Genomic DNA, 15,903 nt, shown 5'->3' with positions numbered 1-15,903 from the left:
ATGTGACCTATGTACTTATTCTCCTGTCAAACTATATGAAATGAGTTTTGGGTGTTTTTGTTGGTCTGGTTGCTCTTTAGTCTAACAGGATCCTTCACCTGTGACAGTATAAGAACAAGGCTTATACCGAAGCATTGTGTTATTATGCAGTCATTTAATAGAGACAGACTGGTATATTCAGACTTTGTTTGCTGATTTGCAGCCACAATGTTTGGAAGTCTACCATTAGCTATTCACTTTTCTCCTTAACACCAATGTCATGACAACCAGCACATGACCTGCCTCAAACACTCTGTAGTCTCCACAGTATTCCTCCCCAGCCTCAGAAGCTCAGTCATTCAGTGGTTTGTAGCCTGGGAAGGCGGTTGACAGTGAAGATGCACAGAGCCTACCAACCCATATTGCCATGTGGTAATAAATACCTGCAACAGAAATGGGACAAAACCTACTATGACGAGCATAAAAGGAAGGTATGTATGAGGACAGGTTAGAAATACACAACTTGCATTATAACGTGTTTGCTTTTTTCTGTCTTAGTACAGTATATGACTGTGCTCATAGCTTTGTATTATTCCATTTCATACCTTGTCATATACTGTAGCTATTGCATTGCTATTGTAATGAAGAATATAGACCTACAGATTAGGTCTATATTGTATGTAGAATTAATTCTTAAAGAGTAATTAAACCTTTGAGTAAAATTTTAATAAGATGTCCCTAATGCCCTAATAAAAGTTTTTCTAGACTTTTCCCTACCTATAGCGCACCATTGCCTGTGCGTTTATAACTGACATTTCTGTACACCGCTGAACGCTCAGCAGTGTACGGAGTACGAAGATGACATTTTATGAATGGGGCTGCAGTGCGTGCGGGCAGGAGCGCATATTGCTGCTCCTGCCCGTGCCCCCCGGAGGTTTACTAACTCCTGGCATAGCACATGGCTACCCTGTACCCATGTACTATGCCAGGATTAGTTGAGTGGAGAGGGATCCTGCCTCTGCCTGCTTCGCTAATCTAAGAGCTGACATGCAGTTCTTTCAGTTTAGCAGAGCAGGCAGAAGCAGGAGCCAGCTCCGTTCAGCTAATCCTGGCATAGTACATGGGTACAGGGTACCCATGTGCTATGCCAGGAGTTAGTAAACCTCAGGGGGGCACGGTCAGGAGCAGCAATATGCTCTTCTGCTCGTACTCACTGCACTGCAGCCCCATTGATTACTACACAGTCAGCGGTGTACAGAAATGTAAAATTTAAGCGCACAGGTAATGGTGCGCTTTAGGGAGGAAAAAGTATAATAAAAATACAAAATTCATTAATAAAGAATATTAGAAAAACTTTTATTAGGGCATTAGGGACATCTTATTAAAAATTTTGTCAAAGGTTTAGTTACTCATTAAAGAAGAAAGACTGCAGCTGAGAATTTCCTTAAGTGTTCTTACTGAGGGCTACAAGGTCAAATTTAATACCATACAATTCATCATCTTCTTTCAGGTATTCATAAATTATTTTCATTTACTTGGCTACTAATAAAAATCTTAATAAGCTACCAAAATTTGGTCTGTGCATATTTCAGGTATGTAACTAACATATCAGAAGAAAATAAGGAACCAACCAATTACACATATAGAGCAAGAACATCATGATAACACATAACATGGTTTATGTGTGTCTTGTGTTATCATGGATTTTAAATAAACCTAAATAAATTCTTATAGGATAACTGTCACATTTAGACCCTAATTTCAATTTTCATATATGTAGTTACTAATAACATGATATTCCAGAATCAGTTACTATTAGACTGACTTACCCCATATTTAATAAGATTCAGCCCTTAGCAACCAGTCTGCATAAAACTGCAATCTCACTATTCAGTTAAAATGGCCGCCACTGCCCTCACCCTGAGGCTAATCCCGCCTGCCCTCACTAGCCAGTAACAATAGCCCCCCAAAAGTGTCAGTAACCAGAGCCCTCCCCCCTAAAGGGTTAATCTCCTGCAGCACAAAGGGGTCCTCTTACCACATGTTGCTTTCATTTATACACTGAGCAGACGGCAGATCTCCCTTCCCTGGTCTGCGCTGCTTCAACTCTGCCTTCTCCAGTTCTGCTGAGTGAGGGAGCGTCTGCCAAGCGCAGGGACAGGGAGAAGTGCACACAGCCCAGGCACTGTTATCAGCTGCTGGGGAGGACCTGGCTTTAATCATTTACTTACAGTCCCTGGCTGTCAGTAATGTGACCTTGCACGCAGCCTGCTTCTGCGTGCTCCGTCCTTCAACAGATAGACGGACCATGCCTAGCAACCCTGTTTTAAGCACAGGTAAAAGTAGGCAGTACAGGGAACAAAAATGTGGAATTAAGGGGTAATTGAATACACAGTGAAAAGTTGAAATAGGGCCACCAAGGTGATATTAATCACCACAATCCAATACTCCAAAATATATATATATGACAGTTATACTTTAACTTCTCAGTTTCCTTATTGGATGCTGCATTTCATTCTTGCTCTATTGCCTAATGTATTATCCTACATTTCTTCATATCATGTCTGAGTTTGCTGAAGTTTCACTTTTCGGGGACATATGGAACGTTGTATGAACCATTTATTTGGGCCCCTTTGCTAGCGCCGTCTACATTACAATGTAGGTAATTCCAGTGTGGAGTGAAAAATATCTTCCTATTTACTTTCTTTTAATTTTAAACCTACTCACAAGACCTGGATTGATAACCAGAAATCGCTGGTATATATGAGATAGTTTTGCCCAAGGAAGACCCTAGTTTGCATGTGCATATTAATACACATTCTACCAGAACCGGGTTTCTCAATATTCCTTAGACAAGCACCCAATTACATCAAAGTACCCCAGGACTAGGATCTTACACTGTGCCAGGAGAGGATCTTACACTGTGCCAGGAGAGGATCTTACACTGTGCCAGGAGAGGATCTTACACTGTGCCAGGAGAGGACATGCCATTGGTGCAGAGCGGCTACATAGTGGGCACTTTAGGCAACAGGGCCCATACGACAAGAGAATAAATGGCATAAGAGTTATCTGGCTCAAATCTACTAAGGTATTCTGATTTATCATATGAAGGATTGACTAGAAAGTCATAGACAGGAGTAAGCATTATTATGAGCCCTGCAGTCTTGATAAATTAGTTAACCAGCAAGGGGCCCATATACTATTCTTGCACAGGGGCCCTAAGAGTTGAAACTTTACAGAAAGCTACACTACACATTAAGAGCAGGGACAAATCTTACCCCAAATTCCTCCACCATTGTTCACTTGACCCATATATCTTTTATCAATGATGTCAAGGGACTGAGACTTAAAAGGAGCCTGTGGACTGTTTTATATGAATTCAATTGAAATCAGTATCAAGGCTCTGATTTATCATAACCGTCATAAATTAAATGCCTCCTCCGGCAGTCCGTACACCTGACTGGAATCTACTCCAGCTCTTAGCTGGCATACATTTCAGTAATCATATATGCCAGTTACTAGTGTAAAAGATGCTAAATATGCCAGGCCCTGTAGCTCCTACAACATTGCCATGCCCCTTTTTGAAAGCTGCTGAAGTCAGCAAAAAAAGATAGTTGTACCTAAATTTAGTTGCTCTGGAATTTAAAAAGTCACAAAACCGGCTTTTCTACACCAAAAGCATGGGGAGTGGAATGATAAATCCCCCCTAAATGTTAGAATTATGTAACTGTCAGCAGCCACCACTTATCACATACAAAAAAATCTATATCTTCTATTTGTCTTTTTCACAATAATTCATTTCCAGGCGTGATAAGGAGAAATCAATTAAAATGAAATGGATGGAATTTGACATCACAGTATTATGGACTGGTAATAAGATATTAATTGGTTGAAATGTTACTGCTGTGACCAAACGAATTTAATAAAAAATTCTGAACATCGGCTTTGCATCGCTGGTATGAAATATACTCTGTCGGAGAAAAGCCACCGACTACAATTCTTGGTTTAAAGGGTTTCTGTTACCAGAATTAACGCTATTAAACTAGCTGACATTAGCGATGTGCTAATGTCAGCTGAACCTAACTAGTCTATTCCTACTTTTATCTATGCCCCCATTACTCCAGAAATATAACTTTTATAATAATCTAATTAGCCTCTAAGAGCAGGGGGGGGGGGGGGGCATTGCTCCTGCTCCTAGAGGCTTTGTTCTCCCACCTCTGGCCTCTCCCTGCTACACTAGATTGACAGGGCCAGGCATCGTTGGTCTCCTACTGCTGGCGATGTCTGCCATGTAAATCTTGCGCCTGCGCCATCCCGTTCAGTATTCGGCGCAGGCGCAGTGAGTGAAGGGCGCTCACCGGCTGGCAGCTTCCTCACTGCGCTTGCGCCGAATACTGAATGGCGGGAGATTTCCCCAGTGCACAGGGCCGGCAGTTGGAGGTGAAGGCTGCCTGGCCCTGTCAATCTAGTGTAGCAGGGCGTGGCCTGAGGTGGGAGAACGGAGCCTCTAGGAGCAGGAGCAATGCCCCCCTCTGCACCTAGAGGCTAATTAGCATATTATAAAAGTTATATTTCTGGAGTAACCGGGGCATAGATAAAAGTAGGAATAGGCTAGTTAGGTTCAGCTGACATTAGCTAATGTCAGCTAGTTTAATAGGTTTAATTCTGGTGACAGAAACCCTTTAACCCATTACTTCAGTTGTGAAGCATGGCAAGTTGCAGTATGGAGACAGAATGCGCTCATCTATGATGCCTTGCATTTCTTGTAGAGAGCAGATCTCTGCTTTTGTCTGCTCAAGTTGAAGTGGATCTCAATGGTTTGTTTCTTAAGTGTTTCATTGATATCTTGCCAGGTCTTACTAGTTTCAGTAAAAGTACAAACAAGAAGCAGTTATCTAGCAATTGCCTGTTCGATTTATTAGAGGAAAGAAAGGAACATAGGGTGTAATATACATGGATGGAAAACGTTCTAGTATAATTAAAGGGGTTGACCACTATCTATTACTAGCTGCCCATATGCTGGGAACAGCACATACATACACCTGGTAACAGGCGTTAAGAAACGATCAGTGCCAACGTCCACTTGGAGGTCTGCTCACCTGATTCCTGGCACTGCACTCTGAAAATGCCCGCTGATGGAGAGTTCCATTCATCAGTGGCCTCTATTCACTGGGAGAGCGCAGGGACATGCACAATCCATCCATGCACAATCCATCCACAGCGAATGAAGGACTCTGATGGATGGGGCTCCAAGTGAATAGGACCGAGCCATCCCAATGAAGTGAATAGGAACCCCAAAGTTGTAATTACACTGCAATGTTGACAGCGAACAGGTAAACAGAGAAGAGAGCACAGTGCTCACACGAGCGCTGCTTTCTCTTCAACACAACACAAGAACAAGGGGGCGCAATCTAAAATTAGTTGGAAGGAAGATCAAGACTAATGTTAGGAAATATTTTTACACTAAAATAGTAGTTGAGGCTTGGAACAACCAACCAGCAGATGTAACTATGTAACTATCTGATTGTGACCTTAATTGATATCATTACAAAAATTTACTATGACAAAAATGCCAGACACAGCCAGAAGATAAAAAAAAGCAAAACCCAACCCTTTTCTCACACCCTTTTATGATGAGGACTTCTGCCATAAAGACTCAACATGACATCAAATTGTAGTCAGTTATTCATTTCACAAAAGAATGAGGTCATTGCCAGGAGAGGCTGTTGAGTTGGGCTGTTATTACCCCATGTGCATGATCAGCTTTTAGTTGGATATGTCTATCCTAAGATAAGTGATAATACAAGGGCAGACTAGATGGACAATGGGGTCTTTTTCTGCTTCCAATCTTTTTTTTTTTTATGTTTCTATGGAAAGCTGTAAAAAAGTCAATTAAAAGTTTTTTGCCATTGTTTACTTAACTCATAAAAATCCAAGTTAAGGCTACACATCTGTATACACAGGAAACTCTGACATCCAGAAGGTCATTGACCTCTATAGACGGCATATGTCTCACTGATAATATAAATGCTTGACGGGACTTGGGATACTACAAACTAATATACTCCAATGTGAATACTGGAACATAGAGGAGAGAACGAAAGCCTAAAGAATTTCATGCTCCAATGCTCTTTTTTGCCCTGCACTGAATTGCACAAGGCAAAGGCTTTTTCTGGAGATCCGGTGACTTACCGGGATCTCCATGGGTAAGCTAGGTAGAGGCTTCCGCCTAGCAGTGAGCCCATTAGTGCCGCTGTGTCACCGCCAGTTCTGTGAGAAGATCTGGCAGACGTTCTTCTCTACCTCTTGTATGATGTTCTTTGTTTTGGTTTCACTTTCTCATCTCCTTTCCTTCTGCCAGGTGTCACTTATTTCGACTAATCGTCTTCCTTTATAATCCCTCCCATACTGCCTCACTTTGCGGTTTATACTACTTCCTGGATGAGGTGTTCACTGCTGGAGGCTGCTTCTGCTGTTTGTTCAGATAAGTCTTTTACTTTATTGTGTTTTCTTGCTGGCTTGATTCTAGGTGACCCTGACCCAGTCCGTATTAAGTGCAGGGAGCCGGTGGTCGTGTCCCCTCACTATTATAGGGTTTTCAGGTGTCACACAGTATTAGGTACGCGGGCATGCAATCGTCTACCATACAGACCCTTGCATGTGCATAGCAGTCAGGGAAAGCTCTTAGGGTTTTATAGGGCTCACCTATAAGCTCCTTAGTTTGGGATCAAGCCAGTCGCTTGTTTATTTATATATTCCAGCTATCTGCTAACTTCATCCGTGACACGGTGACGTCACCAGGCACACTGCTAGGTGAAAGCCTCCACCTAGCAGTGTAAAACGTATAAACAAACAGCCCTTGACCTGCGCGATACAGCGCAGGGCAAGGGAGAACATCGGAACATGAAATGCTCTGATGCTCATATCAGAGGGCCTGCCTAGGTGAAAACTCTGAACCCAGTGAAGCTCTGGGGGAAGCTCTCACCTTTTTTTTTAATACATCTAAAAATGCAAAATTCATAGATACAATATAGCTGCAATTGAGCGGTATTGGCCTTTCAGGATATATAGGGAGGTAGCATCCTATATACAGAAATATGTTTGTCCTACAGAGGATTTGGTACACAAGGCTAAACTACAGTAGTGCCTACATAGCCCTATAATACACGATAGGGACCCCTATTCACTTGTTCTACCAGGTGGTAAATAACGAGGTGAATGCCCCGAAAAGAAGACTCCAATACCTCAGGAACCTTTCCCTGCAATCTTCCTGCTATGCCCCTACAGCACAAGAGCTCCTCATCCTATAGATTGTGCTGATTAGTGGGTGGATCATCAGGGAGGCTGAGTGGTATAGTAACAAGACAAAGACAAAAAGGCAGTGGCAGTGTTCAGTTGCATATCACAGCCTAGGGTTCCACTCACACACAATTTTTTGTAGAACAAACGTATTCCTGTATATAGGATACTGCCTATCTATATATTCAGAATACAAAAAATCTGCAGCACTCGTCAGTGTGATAAATCCAAGGTGGTTTATTCCATATACAGCAAGGTGGTGCGACGTTTCGACCTAACTAGGTCTTTCTCAAGCAACCATATATCTATATATTCAGTTACGCCTCATAGAGACTATATTGTATTTAGTTTTCTCCTCTCTACTCTACCAAATGTCACACAGAAGGTGAAGAGAACCAGATAACTGCAGTGTCCTGTGCAATAACTATACCTGTGGTCTAAAAAATACAAATCAGAATTTTAAAAGGCTAGATATCTTTTTTTAAAGCAGTTGTCAGACTAAAAGCTGATCATACATCTGATTGTGACTTTGGTTGATATTAGTGTTGAGCGAACTTGTGGTTTCAAGTTCGGCGTACAAGGTTCGGGTTATCTAAGAATTCTGTTATGGATTCCGCTACCACAGACCATAACTTGGTCCATGGTAGCGGAATCCATAACGGAATTCTTAGATAACCCGAACCTTGTACGCCGAACTTGAAACCACAAGTTCGCTCAACACTAGTTGATATTATTACAAAAATTTACTTTTCACAAAAAATGCCAGACACAGCCAGAAGAGAAAAAGATCAAAACCCAACCCATTTCTCACACCCTTTTGTGATGTGGACTTCCTCCATAAAGATTCAACATGAAATTGAAATTGTAGTCAGTTATTAATTTCACAAAAGAATGAGGTCATTGCCAGGAAAGGCTGTTGAGTTGGGCTGTTATTTACCCCATGTGCATGATCAGCTTTTAGTTGGAAGAACAAGTATCAAGCATTGTACTGCTGTCTAAAAGGGGTTGTCCGGCTTAATTAAAGGGATTCTGTCATGAGATTTTAACCCTATAACCTAAACATATGCCCTTGTCCGTACTAATAACATGAATCCTTAGCTGGCCTTATTAAACCTGCTTGTGGCTCTATTAGCCCAAAAAACTGTTTTTTATAACCTGCCTACCTAAGGTGCACAAGGGGACGTCCGTTAATACAGGGTAAAAGATACCTCACTCACCTTTTAAAATTCCCTCTTTTCCAGCTCCCAATGGTTTCTGCCAGACCAGGAGAGGCGGGGACCTGTTCTTTGTCACAAGACTGATACAGCCATTCAATGTCCCCAGTGGTCATGTGTGCAAAAATGTCACGACACTGCTAAGGCTCAATAGTAATGTGCCATTCTTGCACACATTACCACTGAGACCAATGAGTCTCATGACCAAGAATAAGTCCCCGTCACTTCCGATCCAGTGAGAACCACTGAGAGCAGCAGCACCTGGAACAGAGGGCATTTTAGAAGGTTATTGAGGTTTTTTTTAAAACACGTGATCCCTTGATTAATGTAAAAGAATGAAAGTCAGACATTGTGTAGTACATGACAATCTCTTTCTAACAAAACTGGAACCAGCCCTGTACCTCACATGGATGCAGAGCTCCCCCATTCATTTCTCCAATTGCTCTGCTAGATTTATTTCAAGCAGGCAGCTCAGTGGGTGTGTTCTTTCTCAGGGGCATGTCCTTTCTGCTGCAGCTCTTGTCTTACCACAGGGGTGTGCCTTTCTGGGGGGGTCCTTCCTGCTGCAGCTCTCTCTCTGTAATTGTCACAGCTTCTAACAGTAGATATGGCTGGTGGCAGTTGAAGGATGGAACTGAGCACGTGTGTCCACCTCAGCAGAGAAAAGAACAAACAACAGGTGGCGCTATGCAGATACATTTTATTGAATAACTCAAGAGCTATACTAAATGTTTACCTACATTCAATTACAAAATTAGTCAGATTCAGGAGTTGGTTTGAAAAAATTTAGAATATTTTTTATGGGACAACTCCATTAATGTTTCTTCTTTAAAGGGGTTGTCTCATCTTCCAGCTGGTGAACAGCAGAGCACTCTGGCGCTCACTGTTTCAGTAGCTCCCATTGCGGTGCATGAGAGCTACGGAAGCAGCGCAGCACAACAAGCTATGCTGTTTCCTATGTAGCTCTCATGCACCACAATGGGACCTACTAAAAATGCGAATGCTGGAACACTCTGCTGTTTCCCGGCCAGCTGGTGGTCGGAACTGTGTCTGATCTCGCCTTAGTTACAGTGAGACGAGACAACCCCTTTAAGGGTACTTTCACACTAGCGTTTTTGTTTTCCGGTGTTGAGTTCCGTCCTAGGGGCTCAATACCGGAAAAAAACTGGTCAGTTTTATCCTAATGCATTCTGAATGGAGAGCATTCCGTTCAGGATGCATCAGTTCAGTCCCTCTTATGTTTTTGGGCCGGAGAAAATACCGCAGCATGCTGTATTTTTCTCTTCGGCCAAATATCCTGAACACTTGCCGGAATGCCGGCATTAATTTCCATTGAAATTTATTAGTGCATTTATTGCTGCATTGACGGATCCGTTCTTCGGGTCCATGCATGCGCAGACCTTTAAATCTGTGAAAAAAATAAATACCGGATCCGTTTTTCCGGATGACACCGGAGAGACGGATCCGGTATTTCAATGCATTTGTCAGACAAATCCGCATCCGGATCCGTCTGACAAATGCCATCAGTTTGCGTCCAGATTGCCGGATCCGGCAGGCAGTTCCGGCGACAGAACTGCCTGCCGGAATCCTCTGCCGCAAGTGTGAAAGTACCCTTACACAAAGATGCCCATGATTCATTTTTTAATTATGTTGGACAACTCCTTTAAGCCGTTCTCTAATTTTCTAATGTAAATTCATTTTACTGTTGGGTCACAGTGGGCCATTGTAGGTTGATGCAACTTAAAATAAAGGCTACAATGATCCATTCTGAAATATTTCGTAAAGTTTGCAGTCACTAATGCCCTCTTGGCCATTTTCTGATCATTTTCTTTCTTAAATGCTATTACTCAGATTTTCCTAGATGTCAAGCTTATGCCTTTTATAAGACCAGTTGCCAACAAGGATTGATGACTGCCCTGGGGAAAGTCTCTTTCTAGACAATAGATGCTACAGAGAACACATGGTGGTCATGTCCTGCAGCTTTGGTTTGTCATTCTGAAATCACTTTGTGACAAGTCCAACTGGTCATCAATGGTGTTGTGTTCCTGAAATAAACAGTACATTATCTCCGTGGAGACAATATACAAGATACACCAAGGAGATCAGTTTCAAAGCTATTCATAAATTCTCAAAATGTGCAATTGAGGTGATCTGTTAACCCCTTAGTGACCAGCCTGTTTTGGGATTTAATGATCAAGTGATTTTTTTTTTTTTTCCATCATCGCCTTCTAAGAACGGTTTGTTTTTTTGTGGCACAAGTTGTAGTTTCTAATGCCACCATTTTGGGGTACACATAAGTTACTGATTAACTTTTATTAATTCTTTCTGGGAGGGGGGGTAAGAAAAACAGCAATACTACCACTGAATTTATACGTTATAAATTTTGCGGCGTTTATTTTTCAGCATAAGTAACATGATAAGTTCATTCTCCTGGTCAGTACAATTACAGCGATACCAAATTCATTTTTTTGCATTTGACTGCTTTTGCACAATAAAAAAACATTTAAAAAAATAAAATGAAATAGGTTTTGGCATCGAAGCAGCCCGAGATCCATAACTTTTTTAGTTTTCTTTCTAAGGAGCTTTGTGAGGGCTTGATTTTTGTAGGACGACTTGTTAATTTTTATTGGTATCATTTTGAGGTACATAACACTTTTTGATCACTTTTTATGTTGTCATTTCGTGGCGCATAAGCATAACACAGCAACGTCTTTTTTCTTACAGCATTCACCAAACAGAAGGAATCCATTCCCTCTGTAACTACTTAGATCCCACGGTCACTATTGACCTCTGCATCTAAGGGGTTAAACTGCAAAGAGTGGCAATTCTGCCAAATCTCTGCTCTCCGCTGCACAGGAGACTCATGAAAGGCATATTGGTAGTCACTAAGGGTAGGTTCACATCACGTTTTATGCCTCCGTTTGACATATACCAGGTCGTTACAAAAAAAAAGGATACAAATCGCCACAAATATGAAACCACATCCAAAACAAATCATCCTTTATTTCATCATAAAAAAAAACCCACAAATATGCATTATGGACTCACAATACAGACAAACCCCACCTCCTGGAGACCATGTGAAAATATCTAACACCAAGCTCAGTAGGCTTTTATAGTATAAAAATATATTCCCTATACGGCAAACAGCAAAACGGAAAAAAGCGTCAAAATGGCCGATTCACAGTTTTTGGTCGCTCATTTTCTACAAAAAAAATTAAATAAAAAGTGATCAAAAAGTCATACACACCCCAGAATGGTATCAATGAAAAGTTCAGATCGCCCCCACATAGCTCCGTACACATAATCACAAAAAAGTTATAGGGGTCAAAATATGGCGACGAAAAAATAAAACAGATTTTTTCCCACTTTTTAAAATTATTTTATCACTATCAAAACGCAAGAAAAACTAACATATAAGGTATCGCCGGATTGGTACTGACATGTAGAATAAGAGTAACTGGTCAGTTTTATCGCACATTGAACGTCGTAAATAAAAAAAAACGTAAAACTGTGGTGCAATTAGGGTTGTTTCGATACCAAAATTTTGATTCGGTTTCGCAAGCATAAAAAAGTATTGCGATACTCGATACCATTTGATACCACGCGAAAAAAATTAAATGCCAAAAAAAGCCACGTGCATTCAGCATTTTATGGAACGTCCAGCCCATAATCGAACAGTCCTATACTATTTTTTTCTTTTACAGCGTTCACCGCATAGGAGATATTTTTTGATATTTTAATAGTTTGGACTTTTCGGACGTGGCGATATGTAATATTTTATTTATTGTTTATATATTTTATATGTAAAGTTGGGAAAGGAGCGATTTAAACTTTTAGTAGTTTTTTTGTTTGTTTTTTTTACTTTTTATTTACTATTTCCCCCCTTAGGGGCTAGAACCTGGGATCTTTTAATCCCTTGTCTATTCACCCTAATAGAGCTCTGTCAGGGTAAATAGGATCTCACACTCACCCTGCTGCCCTTTGCATAGTACACACAGCAGCAGGGAGCTGCCCATGGCAGCCAGGGCTTCAGTTGCGTCCTGGCTGCCATGGTAACCAATCGGAGCTCCAGGATCACACTGCTGGGTCTCCGATGAGAAGCTGCCACTGCCACCAATGGGAGGAGGTGAGGGGACTCTGTCTCTATGGCCACTGCCACCAATGTTTTTAATACTGGGGGGGGGGTGCACTCCGCCACCAATGATAATTAACGTTTAATATACAAATACAGCCGGCGGCAGAAACACATTGCTGGCACCCGACCTCTGACAGGGCGCTGCGATCAGCTAACCCCTCAGGTGTGGCACCTGAGGGGTTAATTTCCACGGATCACAGTGCCCTGTCAGAGGCAGGGTGCCGGCAATGTGTTTCTGCCGCCGCCTGCATTTGTAATGTATTAAACGTTAGTTATCATTGGTGGTGCAATGGCCACAGCCCTGCCCCTCCTCAACGCTCTTATTAGAGGCAGCGGCAGCAGCAGCAGCACAGGGGGGAGGGAGAGACTGCTTCTTTCTCCCCTGTGCTGCTGAGGGAAGATGGTGCACGCTGAGAGCAGCGCTATCCATATTCTCTGATACTGGGCTGTGCAGTAGCACAGCCTAATATCGATAAAAGACAAATCCTGGTATCGTATCAATACCCGAAACAACCCTAGGTGGAACAGCTTTTATTTTTTTTTTGCAATTTCACCCCATTTGGATTTTGTTTTCCGCTTCCCACTACATCATATTCAATATTAAATGGTGGCGTTGGAAAGTACAACTTGTCCTGCAAAAAACAAGCCTTCATATGGCTATGTGAACAGACAAATAAAAACATTCTGGCTCTGGGAAGGCAGGGAGCGCAAAACACAAAAAAACCTCTGGGGTAGAAAGGGTTAAATTTCCCCACAGATAAAAATCGCATGTGGAAAAGTCTGGGGAACGTAGTGGCCTTAACCTCCTGCTCACAGTTCGCTCCTCTGTAAGCAGTTCATGAACCGATGCCAGTGAGCAGTGATGGCCAGTTCGCCGTGTTCGCCCGCGAACACATGCAAGCTGCCATCTTAACTGACAAGTCCGGTGATGCACAGGTAAGTCCTTACCTGTGCTTGTGCGCGAGCCGGTCTGAAATGAAATGCGGTCACCTGGAGCAGGCAGTTCCGAGAACAGCCTCTGGGGGCCTTCATCGGGCTGTTCTCGGAACTGCCTGCACCCGGAGACCGCATTTCATTTCAGACCGGCTCGCGCATGTTGTCCCATCTTGTTGGAAAAAGCAGGAGATTTTTTTCATCTGCAGCATCACTGTTGGAGAACTGCAAGCAGTATCAACCAAAATTATCTGACGTGCCCAAAGATTCATACATGAACCACTTTCAGCATCTTTTGTGAATTGTGGGTAATTAAAAGAAAACAATCCACTTGCTTGTTCATCTTGTCATACTATCGCTAAAGGCGGGTTACTTTTTCCTGAGCCTGTATTATGACATTTTTATATAAAATACTAATATACACTCACCTAAAGAATTATTAGGAACACCATACTAATACGGTGTTGGACCCCCTTTTGCCTTCAGAACTGCCTTAATTCTACGTGGCATTGATTCAACAAGGTGCTGATAGCATTCTTTAGAAATGTTGGCCCATATTGATAGGATAGCATCTTGCAGTTGATGGAGATTTGAGGGATGCACATCCAGGGCACGAAGCTCCCGTTCCACCACATCCCAAAGATGCTCTATTGGGTTGAGATATGGTGACTGTGGGGGCCATTTTAGTACAGTGAACTCATTGTCATGTTCAAGAAACCAATTTGAAATGATTCGAGCTTTGTGACATGGTGCATTATCCTGCTGGAAGTAGCCATCAGAGGATGGATACATGTTCTCATTCTGTTTACACCAAATTCGGACTCTACCATATGAATGTCTCAACAGAAATCGAGACTCATCAGACCAGGCAACATTTTTCCAGTCTTCAACAGTCCAATTTTGGTGAGCTCGTGCAAATTGTAGCCTCTTTTTCCTATTTGTAGTGGAGATGAGTGGTACCCGGTGGGGTCTTCTGCTGTTGTAGCCCATCCGCCTCAAGGTTGTGCGTGTTGTGGCTTCACAAATGCTTTGCTGCATACCTCGGTTGTAACGAGTGGTTATTTCAATCAACGTTGCTCTTCTATCAGCTTGAATCAGTCGGCCCATTCTCCTCTGACCTCTAGCATCCACAAGGAATTTTTGCCCACAGGACTGCCGCATACTGGATGTTTTTCCCTTTTCACACAATTCTTTGTTAACCCTAGAAATGGTTGTGTGTGAAAATCCCAGTAACTGGGCAGATTGTGAAATACTCAGACCAGCCCGTCTGGCACCAACAACCATGCCACGCTCAAAATTGCTTAAATCACCTTTCTTTCCCATTCTGACATTCAGTTTGGAGTTCAGGAGATTGTCTTGACCAGGACCACACCCCTAAATGCATTGAAGCAACTGCCATGTGATTGGTTGACTAGATAATTGCATTAATGAGAAATAGAACAGGTGTTCCTAATAATTCTTTAGGTGAGTGTATATATATATATATATATATATATATATACACTGCTCAAAAAAATAAAGGGAACACTTAAACAACACAATGTAACTCCAAGTCAATCACACTTCTGTGAAATCAAACTGTCTACTTAGGAAGCAACACTGAGTGACAATCAATTTCACATGCTGTTGTGCAAATGGGATAGACAACAGGTGGAAATTATAGGCAATTAGCAAGACACCCCCAATAAAGGAGTGGTTCTGCAGGTGGTGACCACAGACCACTTCTCAGTTCCTATGCTTCCTGGCTTATGTTTTGGTCACTTTTGAATGCTGGCGGTGCTTTCACTCTAGTGGTAGCATGAGACGGAGTCTACAACCCACACAAGTGGCTCAGGTAGTGCAGCTTATCCAGGATGGCACATCAATGCGAGCTGTGGCAAGAAGGTTTGCTGTGTCTGTCAGCGTAGTGTCCAGAGCATGGAGGCGCTACCAGGAGACAGGCCAGTACATCAGGAGACGTGGAGGAGGCCGTAGGAGGGCAACAACCCAGCAGCAGGACCGCTACCTCCGCCTTTGTGCAAGGAGGAACAGGAGGAGCACTGCCAGAGCCCTGCAAAATCACCTCCAGCAGGCCACAAATGTGCATGTGTCTGCTCAAACGGTCAGAAACAGACTCCATGAGGGTGATATGAGGGCCCGACGTCCACAGGTGGGGGTTGTGCTTACAGCCCAACACCATGCAGGACGTTTGGCATTTGCCAGAGAACACCAAGATTGTCAAATTCGCCACTGGCGCCCTGTGCTCTTTACAGATGAAAGCAGGTTCACACTGAGCACATGTGACAGACGTGACAGAGTCTGGAGACGCCGTGGAGAACGTTCTGCTGCCTGCAACATCCT

The 15,903-nt window shown here is 42.6% G+C and overlaps 1 protein-coding gene across 1 annotated transcript in view; it reads left to right on the top strand.

Moving 5' to 3' along the window:
- The first annotated feature begins 349 nt into the window (after positions 1–349).
- Positions 350–15,903, top strand: part of CFAP97D2 (CFAP97 domain containing 2) — a 41,054-nt gene continuing 25,500 nt past the window's right edge. Inside the window, exon 1 of the mRNA XM_040425081.1 lies at positions 350–470. Within this exon, the coding sequence (XP_040281015.1) occupies positions 378–470 (93 nt within the window). The 5' untranslated portion in view covers positions 350–377. The remainder of the gene's footprint in view (positions 471–15,903) is intronic.

This window comes from Bufo bufo, chromosome 3, assembly GCF_905171765.1.
Source record: "Bufo bufo chromosome 3, aBufBuf1.1, whole genome shotgun sequence".
In the NCBI taxonomy this organism is placed as follows: Eukaryota; Metazoa; Chordata; class Amphibia; order Anura; family Bufonidae; genus Bufo; species Bufo bufo.
The sequence above is the reverse complement of the archived record's forward strand: the minus strand, read 5'-3'. Positions and strand labels throughout refer to the sequence as shown.